Source organism: Malania oleifera, chromosome 10, assembly GCF_029873635.1.
Source record: "Malania oleifera isolate guangnan ecotype guangnan chromosome 10, ASM2987363v1, whole genome shotgun sequence".
Taxonomy (NCBI): domain Eukaryota; kingdom Viridiplantae; phylum Streptophyta; class Magnoliopsida; order Santalales; family Ximeniaceae; genus Malania; species Malania oleifera.
The window spans coordinates 86,869,193-86,886,391 of record NC_080426.1 but is presented as its reverse complement, the minus strand read 5'-3'; the positions used below and the strand labels follow the sequence as shown (position 1 = coordinate 86,886,391).

The window sequence follows — 17,199 nt, the reverse complement described above, 5'->3', positions numbered from 1 at the left end:
TCCGACATTGTTACCCCCCATGATTGGGCAAAGGGTTCCCTTGAATTCCTGGTTGTTTATCATCAAATGCTAGCCATCCGGCTTCTCTTAGTGTTTGAACCTTATTTTTGAATGCCCAACAACGTTCAATAGTGTGCCCGGGAGTGTTAGCGTGATATGCACACTTGGCTTCGGGGTCATACCATTGTGGAAAAGGTGCCGTAACGACCGTTCCAGGAATGACTGAAACTAAGTTCCTCTCCATCAATTGTGGGAATAATTCTGAGTATGTCATTGGAATAGGATCTATCCTTCTCATATTTCTCTGGATGCCTCTATCATGATTTCGCATATTCGGTTGGGCGGGGCATGGCCCCGGAAGGAACAACTTGGGGTCTACCTCCCGTATGAACAGTCTGATTGACAGAGGGCTCGAAAACAAAATTCCTCCTAGCCCCTTGGCCATGCTCTCTTTGATATTGTTGTCTTTGAACCATCTGGACCTCTTCTTCCTTTTTCTTGCTTGTCCACTTCTTGCCTAGACCAGTCTCTGTACTAATACTTTTAGTTCTCCCGACTTTGATGGCCGTCTCAATCCTCTCTCCGGTAGAAACAATGTCCATGAAGTCATGGGGGGTTGCCCCTAGGAGATGCCCGAAGTAAGGATCTTTCAAGGTATTCACAAATAGGGAAATAGCCTCCCTATCTTCCACCGGAGGATTGACCTGGACAGACATGTCCCTCCACCTATATGCATATTCTCTAAATGTTTCGGTGGGCTTCATTTGCATACTCTGCAAGGTCATACGATCGGGTGCCATTTCTATAACATGGCGGTATTGAGCTATAAAAGAATTAGCCAGATCTTTCCATGTGCGGATCCGAGTCCGATCTTGTTGAATATACCACCTGATAGCCGCCCCTGTCAAGCTGTCTTGAAAGCAATGCATCATTAGTCTCTCATTATCAGAATGGGCAGCCATTTTTTGGCAATACAGGCGCAGGTGAGTTCGAGGACAATTAGTTCCATTAAATTTTTCAAAATCTGGTACTTTGAATTTTGGTGGCAGGGTGACCTTTGGCACGAGGCACAAATCATTGGGATCTACAGAATCGAATGTATTGGATCCTTCAATAGCTCTCAGACGTTCCTCTAGTACATCGTATCGACGTTCAGTTTCAGATCTGTTCACCCCCAAATCAGAAGCTACTAATGGGGGAGTCCCCACTACTGGAAACCCTGGTACTGGTATATTAGGGATGAACGGGGGTATACTTGGCATTGAACCCTCCATGACGCCAGGTAGTGGAACTGACGTTTGCCCATGTACTGGGGTAAACCCTGGAGGATGAGTAGGATCCATATCTGTCTCCGGATCATTCTGCACTGCTTTTCCTTTGTTCGTCAACAATTCCAGGATCTTGCTCATTTTTTCATTCAATTCTTCTTGTCCTTGCTCTATACCCAGGACTCTACCTTCCAATTGTTCACTCATTTCTTTTGCCCTTCTCCTGGTATTGTATTGATGCGTGACAGTCTCAATGTTGCTTGTTTAGACAAATTTTGTCGCTAGGCACTGCAAACCAAAACTTTCCCTTTTTAGAATCGTGAATGCATAGATATGTATGCATGAAATGCAATGGTCTTTTCAAGACGTATAAATTTCACAAATATGAAACATATGTATGCAACCTAATGCACTCCAATCAAGGTTCATGGAAGAGATCATCATCATTTTTAGAAAATAAAATCTGCTTTTCATTAATAGAATCCTTTCATACAATAACAAATCCAACCGAATATTAAATCAAAATCTACTCATGATTGCACAATCTCTGCATTTTGCTGTGCCGACTTTTTATGCAAAGCCCGAAACTTGGCCTCCCAGTAGTCCGCTTTCATTATGCACGGCTCAATCTTTTCCAGTACTTGATTATACTTGCTTCTCTGCTCATCCCCCTGCCTCTCCAACTCTTGTATGTAGAGCGATTTCTTTTTAACTTCGGTATGGGCATCTTCTAACATTTGAGATTTCTGTCCAAGTGCTGCTCGAAGCCTTCGTCTTTCCTTCCTTAGAGCCACGACCTCTTCTTCTGATTGTATGTACCGAATCCTTTGTCGCTTGATTTCTTTGCGATAGACAGAGACTAGAGCCTCCTTTTGCTGATTCCCCACTTCTGCTCTTGCATCTCCTTTTTCTACTGGGCATGGATCCCCTTGTGGCTTCAATTGCATGCATGCGCTTGGTGATTTAATATGTTCAATAACGATTTCTGGGATTCTTTTGAGTTGGGGGTTTACCCGGTTTTCTCGCCATGCTTCATAATTTCCTTGGACTGTGGCAATTCCATCACTCGGGTCTATTAGGTTCACATGCTTCCATGCCACCATAAATTTTCTAATCTGGTTTCGAGTGTCTCCTGTTTCATATGCAAAGTCTGAATCAGCCAATCCATGAGTCATAGGCACAAACTGAGATGCCCCCAATTGCCTTCTGACCATCAAAGGGGCATATGCTATCCCTCCCCATGGGCCTAGTAATGGAACCCATGGAAGATTTCCACACCGATATATCATGTTAGAGCGGACCATCCATGGCGCTAGCCAAGTTACCCCTGAGTCGATCAAGCCACACATTTTTGTGTTCCATTTAGATTTATCTAACTGCTCCTTCAATTGGGTATCCTCAAATTCAGCCAAAGGGATTCGGATCATTGAGAAAATACTACGGAAGCCCCCTTTGTTGGACGATAAGTGACCTACCATCCAGACATATAACAGCTGCACACAACATTTTAAACGTTCTCTCCTCCTGATTCTGCAGTTGTTGAGTGATCTGAAGGTTTCTGCCAGGATGCCTTGAACGGGATTAATCCCGTTACGTACTTGTGCTACAAACGAAACAGTAGCTTGATCGATCGTGTTTAGTTCTTTTGGAAAAATGATCAAACCGTAAATAGCTAATGCCATCATATGTATTTGAACCTCTTCTTTTTCTTCTTTTTCAATTATTTCTTTCAACTGCTTCCAAGAGATTTTCCTTACTTCTGCACCTCCCTCTGAGAATGTTTTCTGGATTTTGACCCCGACAGCATCGTACATCTCCTTCACGAACGAAACACTAGCATCATGCACATAAGGTTTGTATGGTGTCTGTAACTTGACTAGATGCAAAAGCGAAGTATACTCCTCGATGGTTGGTGTCAAGTCGATACCGTTCATTGTAAAGCAACGATATGGTGGATTCCAGAACTCGACCAGTGCTTTTATGGCAGGGATATTTACCGATACATGCAACAAGAAACCAATGTGCCCATATGTTTGAGAGAATTTTAAACGGCGTGCTGGGGTCCATTCCTTCCAAATGACTTTTAGCTCATCTAACGGATTGGATCTTATGTTGATGAAAGTCCGGGCTGGTAGTTCGATGATAGATTTCTGAGTAAGACTGTCACCCCACTTGTTCTGTTGACTTTCTGAATATTGTTGTACTGTGGACTCAATCTCATGGTAAGCCATTGTGTTCTCCATGAATGATTCAGATCTCTTATAGAACCTTGATGAAGTAGACAGGATGCCTATGTGAATGCAACATGTTAGTAAAGGTATCATACAACTCAAAAAAATGCATGCAGTCATGACACCAAACTGAAAATAATGAAACTTATATCCTCCACCCCAGGTAGACTTATATAAAAGATTCTCCAAGACTCTATCTTATGCATGGGGTGTTTATGCATGTGTGTACTTAGTGCACAAATACATGTCAATAGGGATATTAACATGTATGTGACCTATCGGGCATGATTACGTGTGAAATTATGCATGAATGCATGGATGCAATATAACCTAACTAACTACTTTGTTAGCTTTCTAGGAAAAGTCCCACTAATGAGAGATTTCAATACAATCATTGCTGGGCCACAATTTAAATTCAACTCTTCCCTCAATCGGTCCATGTATCTCAGATTCTATGAAGGGTCAAATTATGATCTGGGATTGAGGTTGACCCAGGTTGGTCAACCCATTGGATTTGTTTGGTGCGGACTTGTGGACTTTAGTGTGCACTTGGGTCTCAAGTATTTTAAAATATGGGCTTCAATATACTTCATGATGGGATCAGGCCCTAATTTTAAAAGGATTTGGGCTTGGATTGTTTAGAAAATATGGGCCTGGATTTTTAGGGTAATAAGGCCGAAACCCATTTATGGAAATCTGGATTTGACCCATTTTGAAAATCAGGCCTGGACCGAGTTTTTACTTAGGAAAAGGTTGGGCCTATACTTGTTATTTCTCAAAAAAATTGGGCCCGAGTTATTTGAAAAGGGTTGGGCCGACCCATATTTTAAAATGCTTGGGCCAAGTGCTCCATTTTTTGAAAGGATGGGTCTTGGTCTCATTATTGGGCTTTTTCAGAATACTAACTAAGTAGTATGTATGTCTAAATGTATGTCAAATGCATGGTATAATACAAAGTATTTCACATATATGCAACACACTATTCATGGAGAATGAGGTGGCTCTTGTCCCAACCTAGGGTAGGTACGTATGTATAGGGTTCTTCATGGCTCTACCCTAGTTAAGGAAGACTATAGACAAGTATGTGTGGGTAGGTTCTAACCCTATTGACAAAAGGTTCCCAGTTTGGAATTTCATCCTCCCCCATTGGGGTCCGGATAAAACCCATACTGAGTGGAGTGGTTCGCGGGTCCCATCAAGCTCTGCCACGAAGGGACTGACGCTATTACACTCCTATCTAGTCCTAGTAAGGAAAGCTCGGGTATAGAGCGTGAGAGTGTGTGAATTCAATTTTTTAACCTAATCCCCCTATCCCCACATCTATTCACATGCTATAAACAATATGGAAACAATATATCTACCATTAATATATATATTCAAAAGACAAGGAAACACAATATATGCAATTAATATGTTTATTCACAAAAATTTGGAGACAAAAAATAAGGAAACAAAATTTTTTTTTTTTTTTTTATTAATTAAGGTTATTCACAAATTATGGAAGTAAAATATTTATGATTAATCAAGGTTATTTATGAATTACTATATTTGCAAAATAAGGAGTAATTAAAAGATTTATTAAATTTAAACTTGGGATAATTTTCAATTAATTAATGGCTCGACTCTCTACGGTCCCCAGCGGAGTCGCCAAGCTGTCGCGACGTCCCGGGAGCGCGTGTGCCCCGGGCGGCGAAATTAAAATCATTTTAATATTTTCAGGAAAAATATGGTGTAGGAGTCGCCACTAACCTTTAGTGCGGTTAGAACACATGATCACTACCCCGTTAGGGGTAGAATCGGTCTACATTACCAGAATTGGGGTCGGGAGTTCGGTTACGCGAGGGGAAGGTACGAGCACCCCCTACGCGCCCGTTCTTAAGAACGGCACCTAATTAATTTAAAATTATCCCTAAGTTAATCTAATAAATCTTTACATTACTCCTTTTTATGAATTTATAAATACATAGGAAAATAAATAAATATATACATACATTCCCTCAGAGCTTAGGGTACGTGACGCCCAAAGGCTAATACCCCTTGCAATCAAATCATAGGGATAAAATAAAAAAAAAAATACACTCCCAACATTTTGAAATTATATATATAAAATTTTTATAGGAAAATACTAGTGTGGGAGGTTTTAATATATATTAATAAGATAATAACCTAAGAAATTAAATTACCCTAATATGTGTGATAATAATAGGGATATAATAATAAATTGCTATAATACCTAATGGCATATCCTAATAATAAACCCACCTAATAGATAGTAGTGATATACACACAAAGATAGGAATGATAATATAATACTAAACTTATAACAATAACGATAACAATAATAACAATAATAATACTAATAACAGTAATACTAATAATGACATACTACACGTAATAATAATAATAATAATACACAAGCATATAGTAAGATATCAACATTCTATAAATATAATGATACTCACTTATAAGTAATCAAAACCTCAATATATGTACATAGGGAAACAATTAATTCCTAAGATAAATAACGGTATCTACAATAGTCATTATGGAGACAATTAATCCCTAGAATAAATATAGGATGTATACTATAATAGTTATGGAAACAATCGAAGTCTTACCATTAATATACAATGACAATGTGGAAACAAATTAAATCCTAGAAATTTTGTACTTTTATAAACATGTAAGGGAAAGAAATTAATTATGGAAACAATTCAAGCTATGAATCTAATAGGAAATATATACAAACTCTAGAGAAATCAATAAGCCACAAGAGTGGAACCCTAGAAATAAATATGGAAACAAATTTAATTTTTACGAAGGAGTGTTCAATAATATGAAAATACTAGAAATTGATATGCAATGATGTGGACGAAAATTAATGTGCAATAATAAGACTAATAATAACAAGCAAGTAACTCAAACCCTAAAGCAATACTTAAACCTAAAATTATCAACCTTCTAAAAACGTGAAAACTACCAAAATCCTAAACAAACCTACACATAAAATATGAAATGATTTAAGTAATAAACAATCGTAACCAAAACCGTGAACGAATTTAAATAACGCAAATAAACTACAAGAAAAATTAAACTGTATTAACATGATGAACCCAACCTTTAAAAACATAAATACTAACATATAAAACAAAATGTAAAATAACACTAAACAATATGAATTTAAATAAGACAACATCGATTAAAAATACATGCTAAATAATACAAAATCACCTACCGGCAATAACTTAGAATTCTCACCACTGAACTACAGCCACAATATAACAACAATAATGTGAATACACAATATTACATAATAATGCAACAATGATATTACGTAAATATACATGTACATGAGTTTAACATTTAATAATAAAACGTATATTTATATTTACATATACTTGCGCAAAAATAAACCAATACTCCGATATTTCCCCATAAGCTAAAATAACCTTGGATATTATCATTTAAACAAATGTTACAACATCAGAAATACTACAATGCGTATTACAACACAAAAATAACAACAAAGAAAATATTGCATGGATATTAAACATTAAAACACATATTACAACAATGAAATCCAATAATAATAATATTATTTAATATATACAATAAATTTAGACATAAATAAAAACCCCCTAAATATATTACATGCGAAAGCACATGGATAATAAATACACAATAAACCTACAAAAATTAATACCATAAGTCAATAACACACATGTATGGGATGATAAAATATATATACCTAATAAATAAAGGAAACACGTACAACGTAATATTACATATCAATATAACACAATGCAAATAGCAAACCAAACCACTGCATGTATACAAAAATAATAGCCTCGAATCATGATAACAAACAATAATAAATCTAAATATATATAATAACTTAAACATGAATATAGAATACATTAAAACTCCTCTCTAATTATCTAGCAAGTATATTAACAATATAAATAAATGAATAGATAAAAAACTTAACAAAGTAATAATAAACAACAATACTTACAGAAAAATAAAGTAACATAAAACCTAAACCTTATATAATGAAAATAAAACAAAACAGTCTATATATATAAATATATATCTTTGTGTGTGCGTGTGTATAGGGTTAGCATGCAGAGGCGCTCACCAGGAAGCCTCCCGCGAGCCGTGCATGCATGTGAGCCTAGGGAACTCACCAGAGGGGGGGTACGGTGGGAGACGCTGAACGACGACTGGGTTCGTCTGGCACGATGGTGATGGCGGAGCTGCTGGGGGGTGGTCGGTTGCAGTGGGGCAGCAGTGGAGCTGCGAAGCTACTGCTGGTACTCGGTGGTCGCCGGAGAGAGTCGTCGGGTTGCCGCTGGAGTTGCAAGGATGACCACAGGATGGCTGGATGTGCTGGCTGTCGGTGGTGACAGGGAACCGGTAAGGGTTGGAGGCTAAAGATGGCTGTGGGGAGTGACTTGATCTGCTGGCTGTTGGCTGTGCAGAGGGTGGCGAGTGAAGGAGACTGAGACGGAGAGGGTAAGCAGGAGGTGCTTGTGGGTGGCTGAGAGGAGCAGGGAGAGAGCGATGGTGATGGCGGAGCTGCTGGGGGGTGGTCGGGTGTGTGAAAGAGAGCCAGCAGAAGAAGCAGGACTGAATTTTTTTCTGTTCTGCGCAGCCCCGGCCGTGTCCCTGTGCAGCGCCGGATCCCCCCCCTTATAACATTTTTTTGAAAAAAAAAAAAACCCTAGCAATATTTCCTTTTTCAACTTTTGGTATTTTCTTTTTTTTGGAAATAAGATATACTACCACTATGGTTATAAGGAAACAAAAATAATAATAATAATAATAATAATAAGGTAATAATAATAATAAATAAAAATAATAATAATAATAAATAAAATAATAGTAATAATAGTAATAAAAAACCTTAATGATAATAAAAATTAAAAATAATAATAATAAATAATAATAGAAGTAAAAATAAGTAATAATAATAATACTAATGAAAAATAATAATAATAATAATAATAATAATAATAATAATAATAATAATAATAATAATATAAAGAAAATAATAATAACAATAATAATAATAATAAGATTAGAGAAAAATAATAATAGTAATAATAACAAATAAAATAATAGTAATAATAGTAATACAAAACACTGATAATAATGATAATAAAAATAATAATGAAAATAATAAATAATAATAATAATAGAAGTAAAAATAAGTAATAATAATAATACTAATGAAAAATAATAGTAATAATAATAATAATAATAATAATAATAATAATAATAATAATAATAATAATAATATAAAGAAAATAATAATAACAATAATACTAATAATAATAAGATTAGTGAAAAATAATAATAATAATACATACATTGGGCCTGGGTAAAAATGGGGTGTCTACAACAGTATTGGGGTTTTAGTGACGGTTATAATTCATCACTAATATGACATTATTAGTGACGGTTTCAGTATTCGTCACTAATAATTAGTAGTAACAACGGATATAGCAACTAATTTAGAACCGTCAATAGTACTCATAAATTCGTCACTAATATTAGTGATGAATTTATAAGTATTGGTGACGGTTTTGATCCTTTAATAATAACCGTATCTTTTGTAGTGTTAGTGACCCAAGCAATTTCATTATGCACGTATACTTCAATGTTTTTTTTTTTTTTTAGCAATGAATAATAATAAGCATATTTAACAAAAAAAAAGAAAGTGTATTTATATTTTCTCTATGAATTTTTTATAAATTTATAATTATAAATTGAGCATGTAATAAATTAATAACAAAATAGAACTGCGGAATAGAACTTGAGTACAACTCACTATTTTCAAAAGCTAAAAGCTTAATGGTAACTAATAAATTTCAAGTACAATACACATTAAGTACATATTTTGAAGTTATTATAATAGTTCAGCATGGTCATGACCTCCTAAGCAACCTTGGACACTGATTGCGATTGTGGCCCTCTTCGTGGCAAAACCCGCACCATATCCTCTGATTGACCTCTCGTATATCCATTTCGTTACGCAATCTCGAACTTTTGGGGCATCCTTTCTGCCTAAGCAACTTTTAGTTGTCGTATAATGTTGGCGCCACTAGATTTGTCCAATATTGTTCATGGAGGACTAGGAAGTCCATCGTATATGTCGCATAATGCTCCTGCAGCGTGAAACAAGAGTCAGCATAGCCATTGTACCCCAATCTCCTAGCACCGCAGACAACAAACAAGTGAGAACAAGAATAGTGTAGATTCTGCCACTTCCTACATGTACACTAGCGTCTCTTTATGTCAACTATTTGAATATTTCGACCATTATTTGGTGGTTGCGGTGCAGTTTGAATAGCAACGTTGTTAGCATTAGGGATTTCTGTCCATGCCCACTTCACCTTTGTACCAGGATTTGTTTCACACATGGCATGCATCCACTTTGGAAGCTTTTGATATGAAATATCCCAACCTCCAAACACCTTTGCAACTGCCATTTGCTTCCCGAGCCATACATTTCTGTACGATACATGGTACTAGTACTTTGACCTCAAGTGTGCTTGCAAAGTTGCAATGGAAGCACTGACGTCAGTTTTGATAATTTCCACGATTTCATTTGCAACTAAGCTGGACTTCAGTTGCGGGTGGCCTTGCAAGAGAGTCTCATTTATGCATGTACGTGGCTCTCTATATTATGTAATTTCAAACAACCCATGCTTTCTATGTTGAGTTGCACGTGATCGCCAAACACAACTCTCGTCTGCACTGCACCTAACCATCCACGTTGTTGGGGTGGATTGCACCACCTTAAAGTTGTGCTATGTTTGCGGTGGGCACGCATGGAGTGCATGAGGTCATCCTTCGTGTAGAAAATCATACCTTTCCCAAATTCTGAGACACCATCCCATTGTCTACTCTCGAGTGAACTTTCAACTTTAGTTCTGATATGACCAACTTTGATATCAACCATGTATGCTAACGACGGCACGTCGCGTACCCTCCTACGATCGACAAGTGCATTCTAAGGAGGCATGACAACTTCTTCATGGTGAACCTCATAATCATTTTGCGCACCGGATTCATCTATCCCTCAGTCTGCCTCTTCAAAATCCTCTTCTAATTCCTCTTCTTCCTATAATTCATAATCACAGTTCATATCTGGTTGCATTGGTTGGACCGTGTATGCCCCCCTCTCATTCATGACAATATATGGAATCGTTTGGAAGTCTAGTATGGGGACAACTCCAATTGAACTTCGGTCATGCCTATACTCTGTTGATAGTTGTGGTTCGTGATGATAATTGCTTCCCACATTGAATCCTTGCAAAGTAGACTGCTCACCTTGGATCTTGGTTGACAAGAATTCTGACTGAAATGATGTACCAAAGACGTCATTCAAATCTAATAATGCAGTCACCTGTGAAAGATTGTCAAATAGTCTACTCGTCTTACCGGTATCATATTTGGTATATGGTTAAGAATGGATGAATGCTTCCGCATACAAACTTGGGGCTCCACCCATACTATTGCTTTGAGGAATGCATTTAACAAAAATCTCAACAACATATACATCCAGACAAGAACTCTACAAGTCCAACGCAATTAGGACGTCTGCATCAATTTTTGTTGGGATGTCAATGCACACAAAATTTCCACCACTCCCTCGTTACGGATATCTCGATGTCAGTTCTAACATGTACTCATTTGGATCAATATCTAATCCTTCATATATTTTGCATTTCAAACTTTCTAACTTCATCCTCCTTCGAACTCGAATGGCTTTCATTGGCCCAGTGTTGTACTCAATACCGGTCGATCCATGAATAATCTCACTATCAATGTATAATAAGACCGTCCCTTTGTTAGCTGACGAATTTTATGTCATTATGACTTCTCAAAAAATAGTTTGTCTACAAGAGGTGGTGAAGGAGGTTGGAGGATCAAGGAATAAATGAAAGAAGAGAAAGCTTGAGTGATAATCGAGAGATGATGAATGATAGGGGGCATGCATAACCAAACCAAATTTTAGAAAATCAATTTTGATTTTTTTTTACGTACACCCACGCACATACATGCAGGAACGGGCGAAATCATTTTTTTAATACCAAACCGACTTTCCAAAAGTCAGTTTGGACAGTGAAATTAATTTTTTAGTACCAAACCGACTTTCCAAAAGTTGGTTACACTATTCACGTACGTGCACACATGCGTGGAAGGAAATTTTTTAATACCAAATCGACTTTCCAAAAGTCGGTTTGGACACTATTCACACACCCATGCATGCAACAGTCCCATCCTTTAATTTTTTTTTCTTACATCCCTTAAATAAAAAAATTTCCTTCTGTCCCATCCCCCTTTTGTCCTTTCTCTCTCTCTCCCCATCCCATCTCCCCTTTTGCTCTGACGAGTGAGTCCCCCCTCTTCTTTCTCTCCTCTCTCCCCCTCCTGACACCTATCCCTCCCCCCCCCCCCCCCCTTTTTATGCTTGCAATAAGACATCCCCCTCATCTCCTCTCTTTCCTCTCTCCCCTCTCCCCTCTCTCTTGGTTTCCCACTGACGCGTGCGTCAGCCTTGTCCCCCCCCCCCCCCCCCCATTTTTTCCCTGATAGATGTGACCCCCCTCCCCTTTCTCCCCTCTCCCCTCTCTTTCCCCCCCTGCGCCTGACACGCTGACTCCCCTAGCCCCCTTTTTTTTAATCAGTTGACACGTACATTAAAAAAAAAAAAAACCCAAACTGACTTTCCAAAAGTCGGTTACACTATAATTTTGTAATTTTTTCCCATTTCATTTATTATAGCGTTTTTTTGTTTTTTTAAAATATTTGGGTAAAAAACTCGATTGAAATTTTTCTTATACATGCATGTGCGTTTTCATGCCCCAATCATTGATAATGACCACACACACGTATACCTTCAAATATATAACTACTAATCTGAAAACTGTAAACTAGAAGAGTTCCAATATAGACCTATCCAATGAAATGAAGTTAAAATGACCATGTAGAGTTCCCTCTTAATAATTAAGAATTTATTTTCCTACCTACAGAATTTAATATAAGACATACTATATGAGGATGTTTTGTATGTATGTTTGACTAACTCCTAGAGAATATCAAAGGATGCATATTAAGAATTAAAAAAAAAAAAGCAAGAAAGAAAAAAAATAACGAGATGAAGAAAAATATTTTTTTATCACCTAGAATTTAATACTAGACAAGAATTTCTAATTTCCCTAGAAAACACTAAATTGAGGGAGAACGTGACCGATCCTATAACTCCCTTTTAATATATAAAGAATCGACCTTCGTGCAAAATCCAGAAAAGAAAGTCAAAATAATTAGTAGGAAGTTGACATGTATGCATGCATGTATGATCTATGCCCAGATAGAGATGGGTGAAGCAAATAGAAACAAATTGTGTGTATCCGCTTGAATTTGAATGAGCCTTTCAAATGTAGAAACAAATAATTATGCGAGAAAAGAAAGTCAAAATAATTAGTAGGAAGTTGACATGTATGCATGCATGTATGATCTGTGTCCGGATATAGATGGGTGAAGCAGAATAGAAAAGAAGAGAGGCACAATTAAGTAGGAGAATTAAACAAGGAGTCAGAATGGCATGAGAATTACTCTAAACACTTCTCCAATCAATTTTTTTCAATAGAAAAGGAGACTTAAACAAGGAGTTAGAATGGCATGAGAATTACTCATATGTATGTATGAGGATTTTTTGTATGACCTCACTTGTAGTCAGTGGCTGCCCCCCTAAGTTGTAGCACCTAGTCCTCTCCCTCCTTAGGTCTTCCACTAGATGCTTCATCACCACTGTTGACTTTACTGTAATCCCAAGAGGGGGGGGGGGGGGAGGTGAATTGGATATTTTAAATTTTTCTTTCCTAGGTCAACTAACCAACGATAGTATTTCACAAACCTAGGGTCAATCTAGAGCATATAAGAAATAAACCAATAGATGCAACTACAATCAACTTCAAATGAATTTAAACAAGCAAGAACAATATAGTAAAGCAAATAAAATAAAAGTGACACCAGATGTGTTATCGAGGTTAGACAAAAGTGCTTACGTCCCCGACTCTAACTCGCAAGCCCGAAGATTCCATTGAAGCTCACTTAACGAGTGGAGGGGCACCGTATACAACACCAAGTCAAATTACCAGGGCTAACTTCAACCTGTACAACCAATCTTTATGAGTTAGATTAACACCCCCTCAGGCCTTGCCTGGAATGCAATAAATAATCAAATATAAATTTTCATGTACAATATATGTGCTTCTCCAATAAGCAGATATGTATTAGTATAACCAATACACTTCAATATGACATGATTTATAAGCTTAATGAAGATTATATAACTACTCTCAAGATAATGCAAATATAGCAATCATAGTGTGAGAGTGTATATGTAGGGATCTTTGATTCAAAATAACAATATCAATCACAATGTTCAATATCAAAGATCTGAAACACACAAGAAAAAATAACGTAAATGTTTTTCAAAAGTTAAGCACACGAGATATTTTGAAAACCAGCTTGTCATAAATATTTTCTTCAAAACACAAGACAAGCTCTTGAATTTTGTAACAAGAATGCAAAGACTCACTAGCTTAAGAAAGTTTTCCCAAAATAAATTTATGGATTAAATCACAAAGGAAAAATTTTTGACTTACTCTCACTAAAATAAAAAATCAATCCATATATGAGAGTGTAAGCTTGTAGTAGCAGTGTTGATTATCTCCAGATACTCTCACCAAAGATGTTTTTGAAAAAGGAATGAGTAAGGGTGGAGTATGTAAATTTGTATAAGAAAGAATGACTCAAGGAATTTTAGAGAATATTTTTGTTAATCAAAGTCTTAATCACCCTCTAATTTTTTTTTTCCAAATGAAGGTATATATATATAGCTTTTGATAAAAATATAAACGTTGTGACACAAAGGGAATTTTTAGAAAAGTTTAATGAGCCTTTTTGTTGGAATTTGTGTGATCCCAAGAGGAGATAGGGGTGAATTGGGCATTTAAAATTTTTTGGCTAATTTAAACAATTATTCCAATTCACCACCTCTCATATCCCATTCGAAATAAAACATGTATGTATAGTAAGTGAGCAATGTGTGCATACATACATACATGTGTGTTGTATATCTCATTTAAATTAATTGTGTGCATGCAAGATAGTTATAACAAAACATGAATAGGCATACACATATTGAGATTAAAGTGTGAAAAGTAAATGAGATAAGGAAAGAGAGTGATACACGATATATGTTATTGAGGTTCGGCAAAACCAGCTTACGTCCCCGCCTTGGGCATACCCCCAAGGATTATACTAAACTTGCTCACTTAAGCGGGCGGAGTAGAAGCCATTTACATCCTCTCCTTATGTGGTGAGGAAAACCCTAGTTCAATTACAATATTGAGCCTAACTTGTCTCACTTAGGGGGCTAAGACTCCCCAGTTCAATTTTCAGGATGAACCGAACCAGTCTCACTTATGGAGTTGAGACTCCCTACTTCAATAAATGGGATGAACCCAACTAATACAATAAACATTTTTATACATGTAAAAATGCTTCTTCAACTAAGCTAAGATGTACAACATGAAAGCTCTATAACATGCACTCTAATATGATATGAAATGTGCTCAGTAGACTAAGGGTGTGTTTCTTAAAATATTTTTGTTCAAAGATTTAAATCCTAAACCAAATATTTCTCCAAAAAATATTTTCAATAGGAAGTAGGAGAACCTAGGGTTATAGTTTCAAAAACTTTGCACAAAACAAAATATATTGTTGACTTTTTGAATCTGTCTCCTATTTTGATTATGACAAACCACAATAATTCATCTGTGTATTAAGTGTATGAACAAGTTTACTTTTCTAAGCACGGATGATAGATGAGAAATGAAAGCCAAGAAGCAATTAAAGGAGCACATCTTTCGACGCATTCCATGAAATTGCAGAGGAGCAAAGCATGACGTTTTCATTTATTTTAAGTTGTATTTTAATATTTATCATTCGGGTCTATAATAATAATCCAAGGTTTGTAATAATTAATGCATGACATGCATGATAAGAACTATAAGCTCAAAGACCTTAGACAAGACGATCGACCGACGCCGGGTTTTTAGGCTAAATTAAAAAGGCCTAGACCATAGATAGACCCTAGGTCCCTACACAGAAATTATGCTCAAAATCAAGACCAAAAATTGAAAATTGTAAAGGCTTCGGGTGACTGAACTTGTGTGTTGAAAACAACTCAGTCAATCGAACGTGTGAAAAGTCAAAATGTTAACTGAGGGTCGGGTGATTGAACCAAAATGAATTGAACGTTCTCGGTCGACTGAACATTTTCTAACTGACTTTTTCACTTGCCCCGGGCGCCCGAATTTCACATTCATCTTCACGTCGGATGACCCGAATTAGCTAGTTCGGCAGACCGAACTATTTGTCAGGCGATTGAACCTCGAGCAATTAGGAAAATTTCCTTGACTTCAACCACCAGAATTTACCCTCGGGCACCCGAACCCAAAACTAAGTTTTCCATATGTGTCTGTTCGGGCGACGGAAACTCTCCAGTTGGCCTATTTTTAACGTGGGTTATTAAGGTTATAACAGGGTTATTAGGGTTAAACATGTTTTAAAACAATTTTAAAAATGTCCCCTATGTCCCAACATTCAAAATTTTGAAGGGTGTCTATATATATGAGTTCATTTGTACAAATTAAGCTAACATTAGGAATTTGAATTAAGAAAAATCCTCTGAATTTTCGAGAGCCTTTTCTTCACATACTAAGCCAAATACTCTTCCATTGATCATTCCATTGCAAAATCCTTTTAAGTGAGAGTATTCTAAGTGATCCTACACTCCCTACTATTGCTTAAACTCTCTTTGCTTTGATTGCTTGATTGATTTTTGATTGAGAGTTTTGCCAAAAGTTTTTCCCCTGATTTAATTAATAAATCCATTGTGTGGGAAAACTTTTTAGCTTGTGAGTCTTAGCATTTGTATTGCAAGACCCCTAAGCTTGTCTTGTGATTTGTGAAGTAAAAATCTTTTTGACAAGTTAGTGCTACAAAATATCTCTTGTGCTTAATATTTCGAAAATCATTTTTTGAGATATTTGTTCATATTATTGGAAATCTTTGAAACCTTACTTGTGATTGATATATATTGTTTTAAAGACAGTTTGATAATACACTCTTGCACTTGATTGCTTATTAACATTACACTGAGTGTTATATCACATAGTTGCACTGAGCTTATAGTTCTCATTCATTTGAAGTGCATTATTTATTGCTTGTGTGTATCGATGCAAATCTGCTTGTATTAGAAGCAACTTTATTTGTACACAAAATTTGAGCTGATTGATTGTATTCTAGACGCGGGCCTAAAGAGGGTATACTCTGCCCTATTAAGGAGCGTGTTATAAAGGTTGGGGTCAGCCTTGTGAATTTGACCTAGGGTCTTCTCCGCCCCACAAGGAGAGTGTGTAAAGGACAGCCCTGCTTTAATTTGACCTAGTTGTAAACGGTGCCGCTCCACCCATTAAGTGAGTCATAGTGGAATCCTTGAGCTTGTGAGCCAAGGCAGGGACATAGGTACAATTGGCCGAACCCCAATAACATTTCTTGTGCTTACTTTTAATTTTTGCATTTTAAATTTCAGCACTTGAATGTTTACATTTTAG

The 17,199-nt window shown here is 36.5% G+C and overlaps 1 protein-coding gene across 1 annotated transcript; it reads right to left on the bottom strand.

Annotated features, from left to right (window-relative positions):
- Positions 1-1,798: 1,798 nt before the first annotated feature.
- LOC131166765 (uncharacterized) lies at positions 1,799-3,511 on the bottom strand. Its single transcript, XM_058125335.1, has one exon. The coding sequence runs from the start codon at positions 3,509-3,511 to the stop codon at positions 1,799-1,801; it is 1,713 nt and encodes a 570-aa protein (XP_057981318.1).
- Between the last annotated feature and the right edge of the window lie 13,688 nt (positions 3,512-17,199).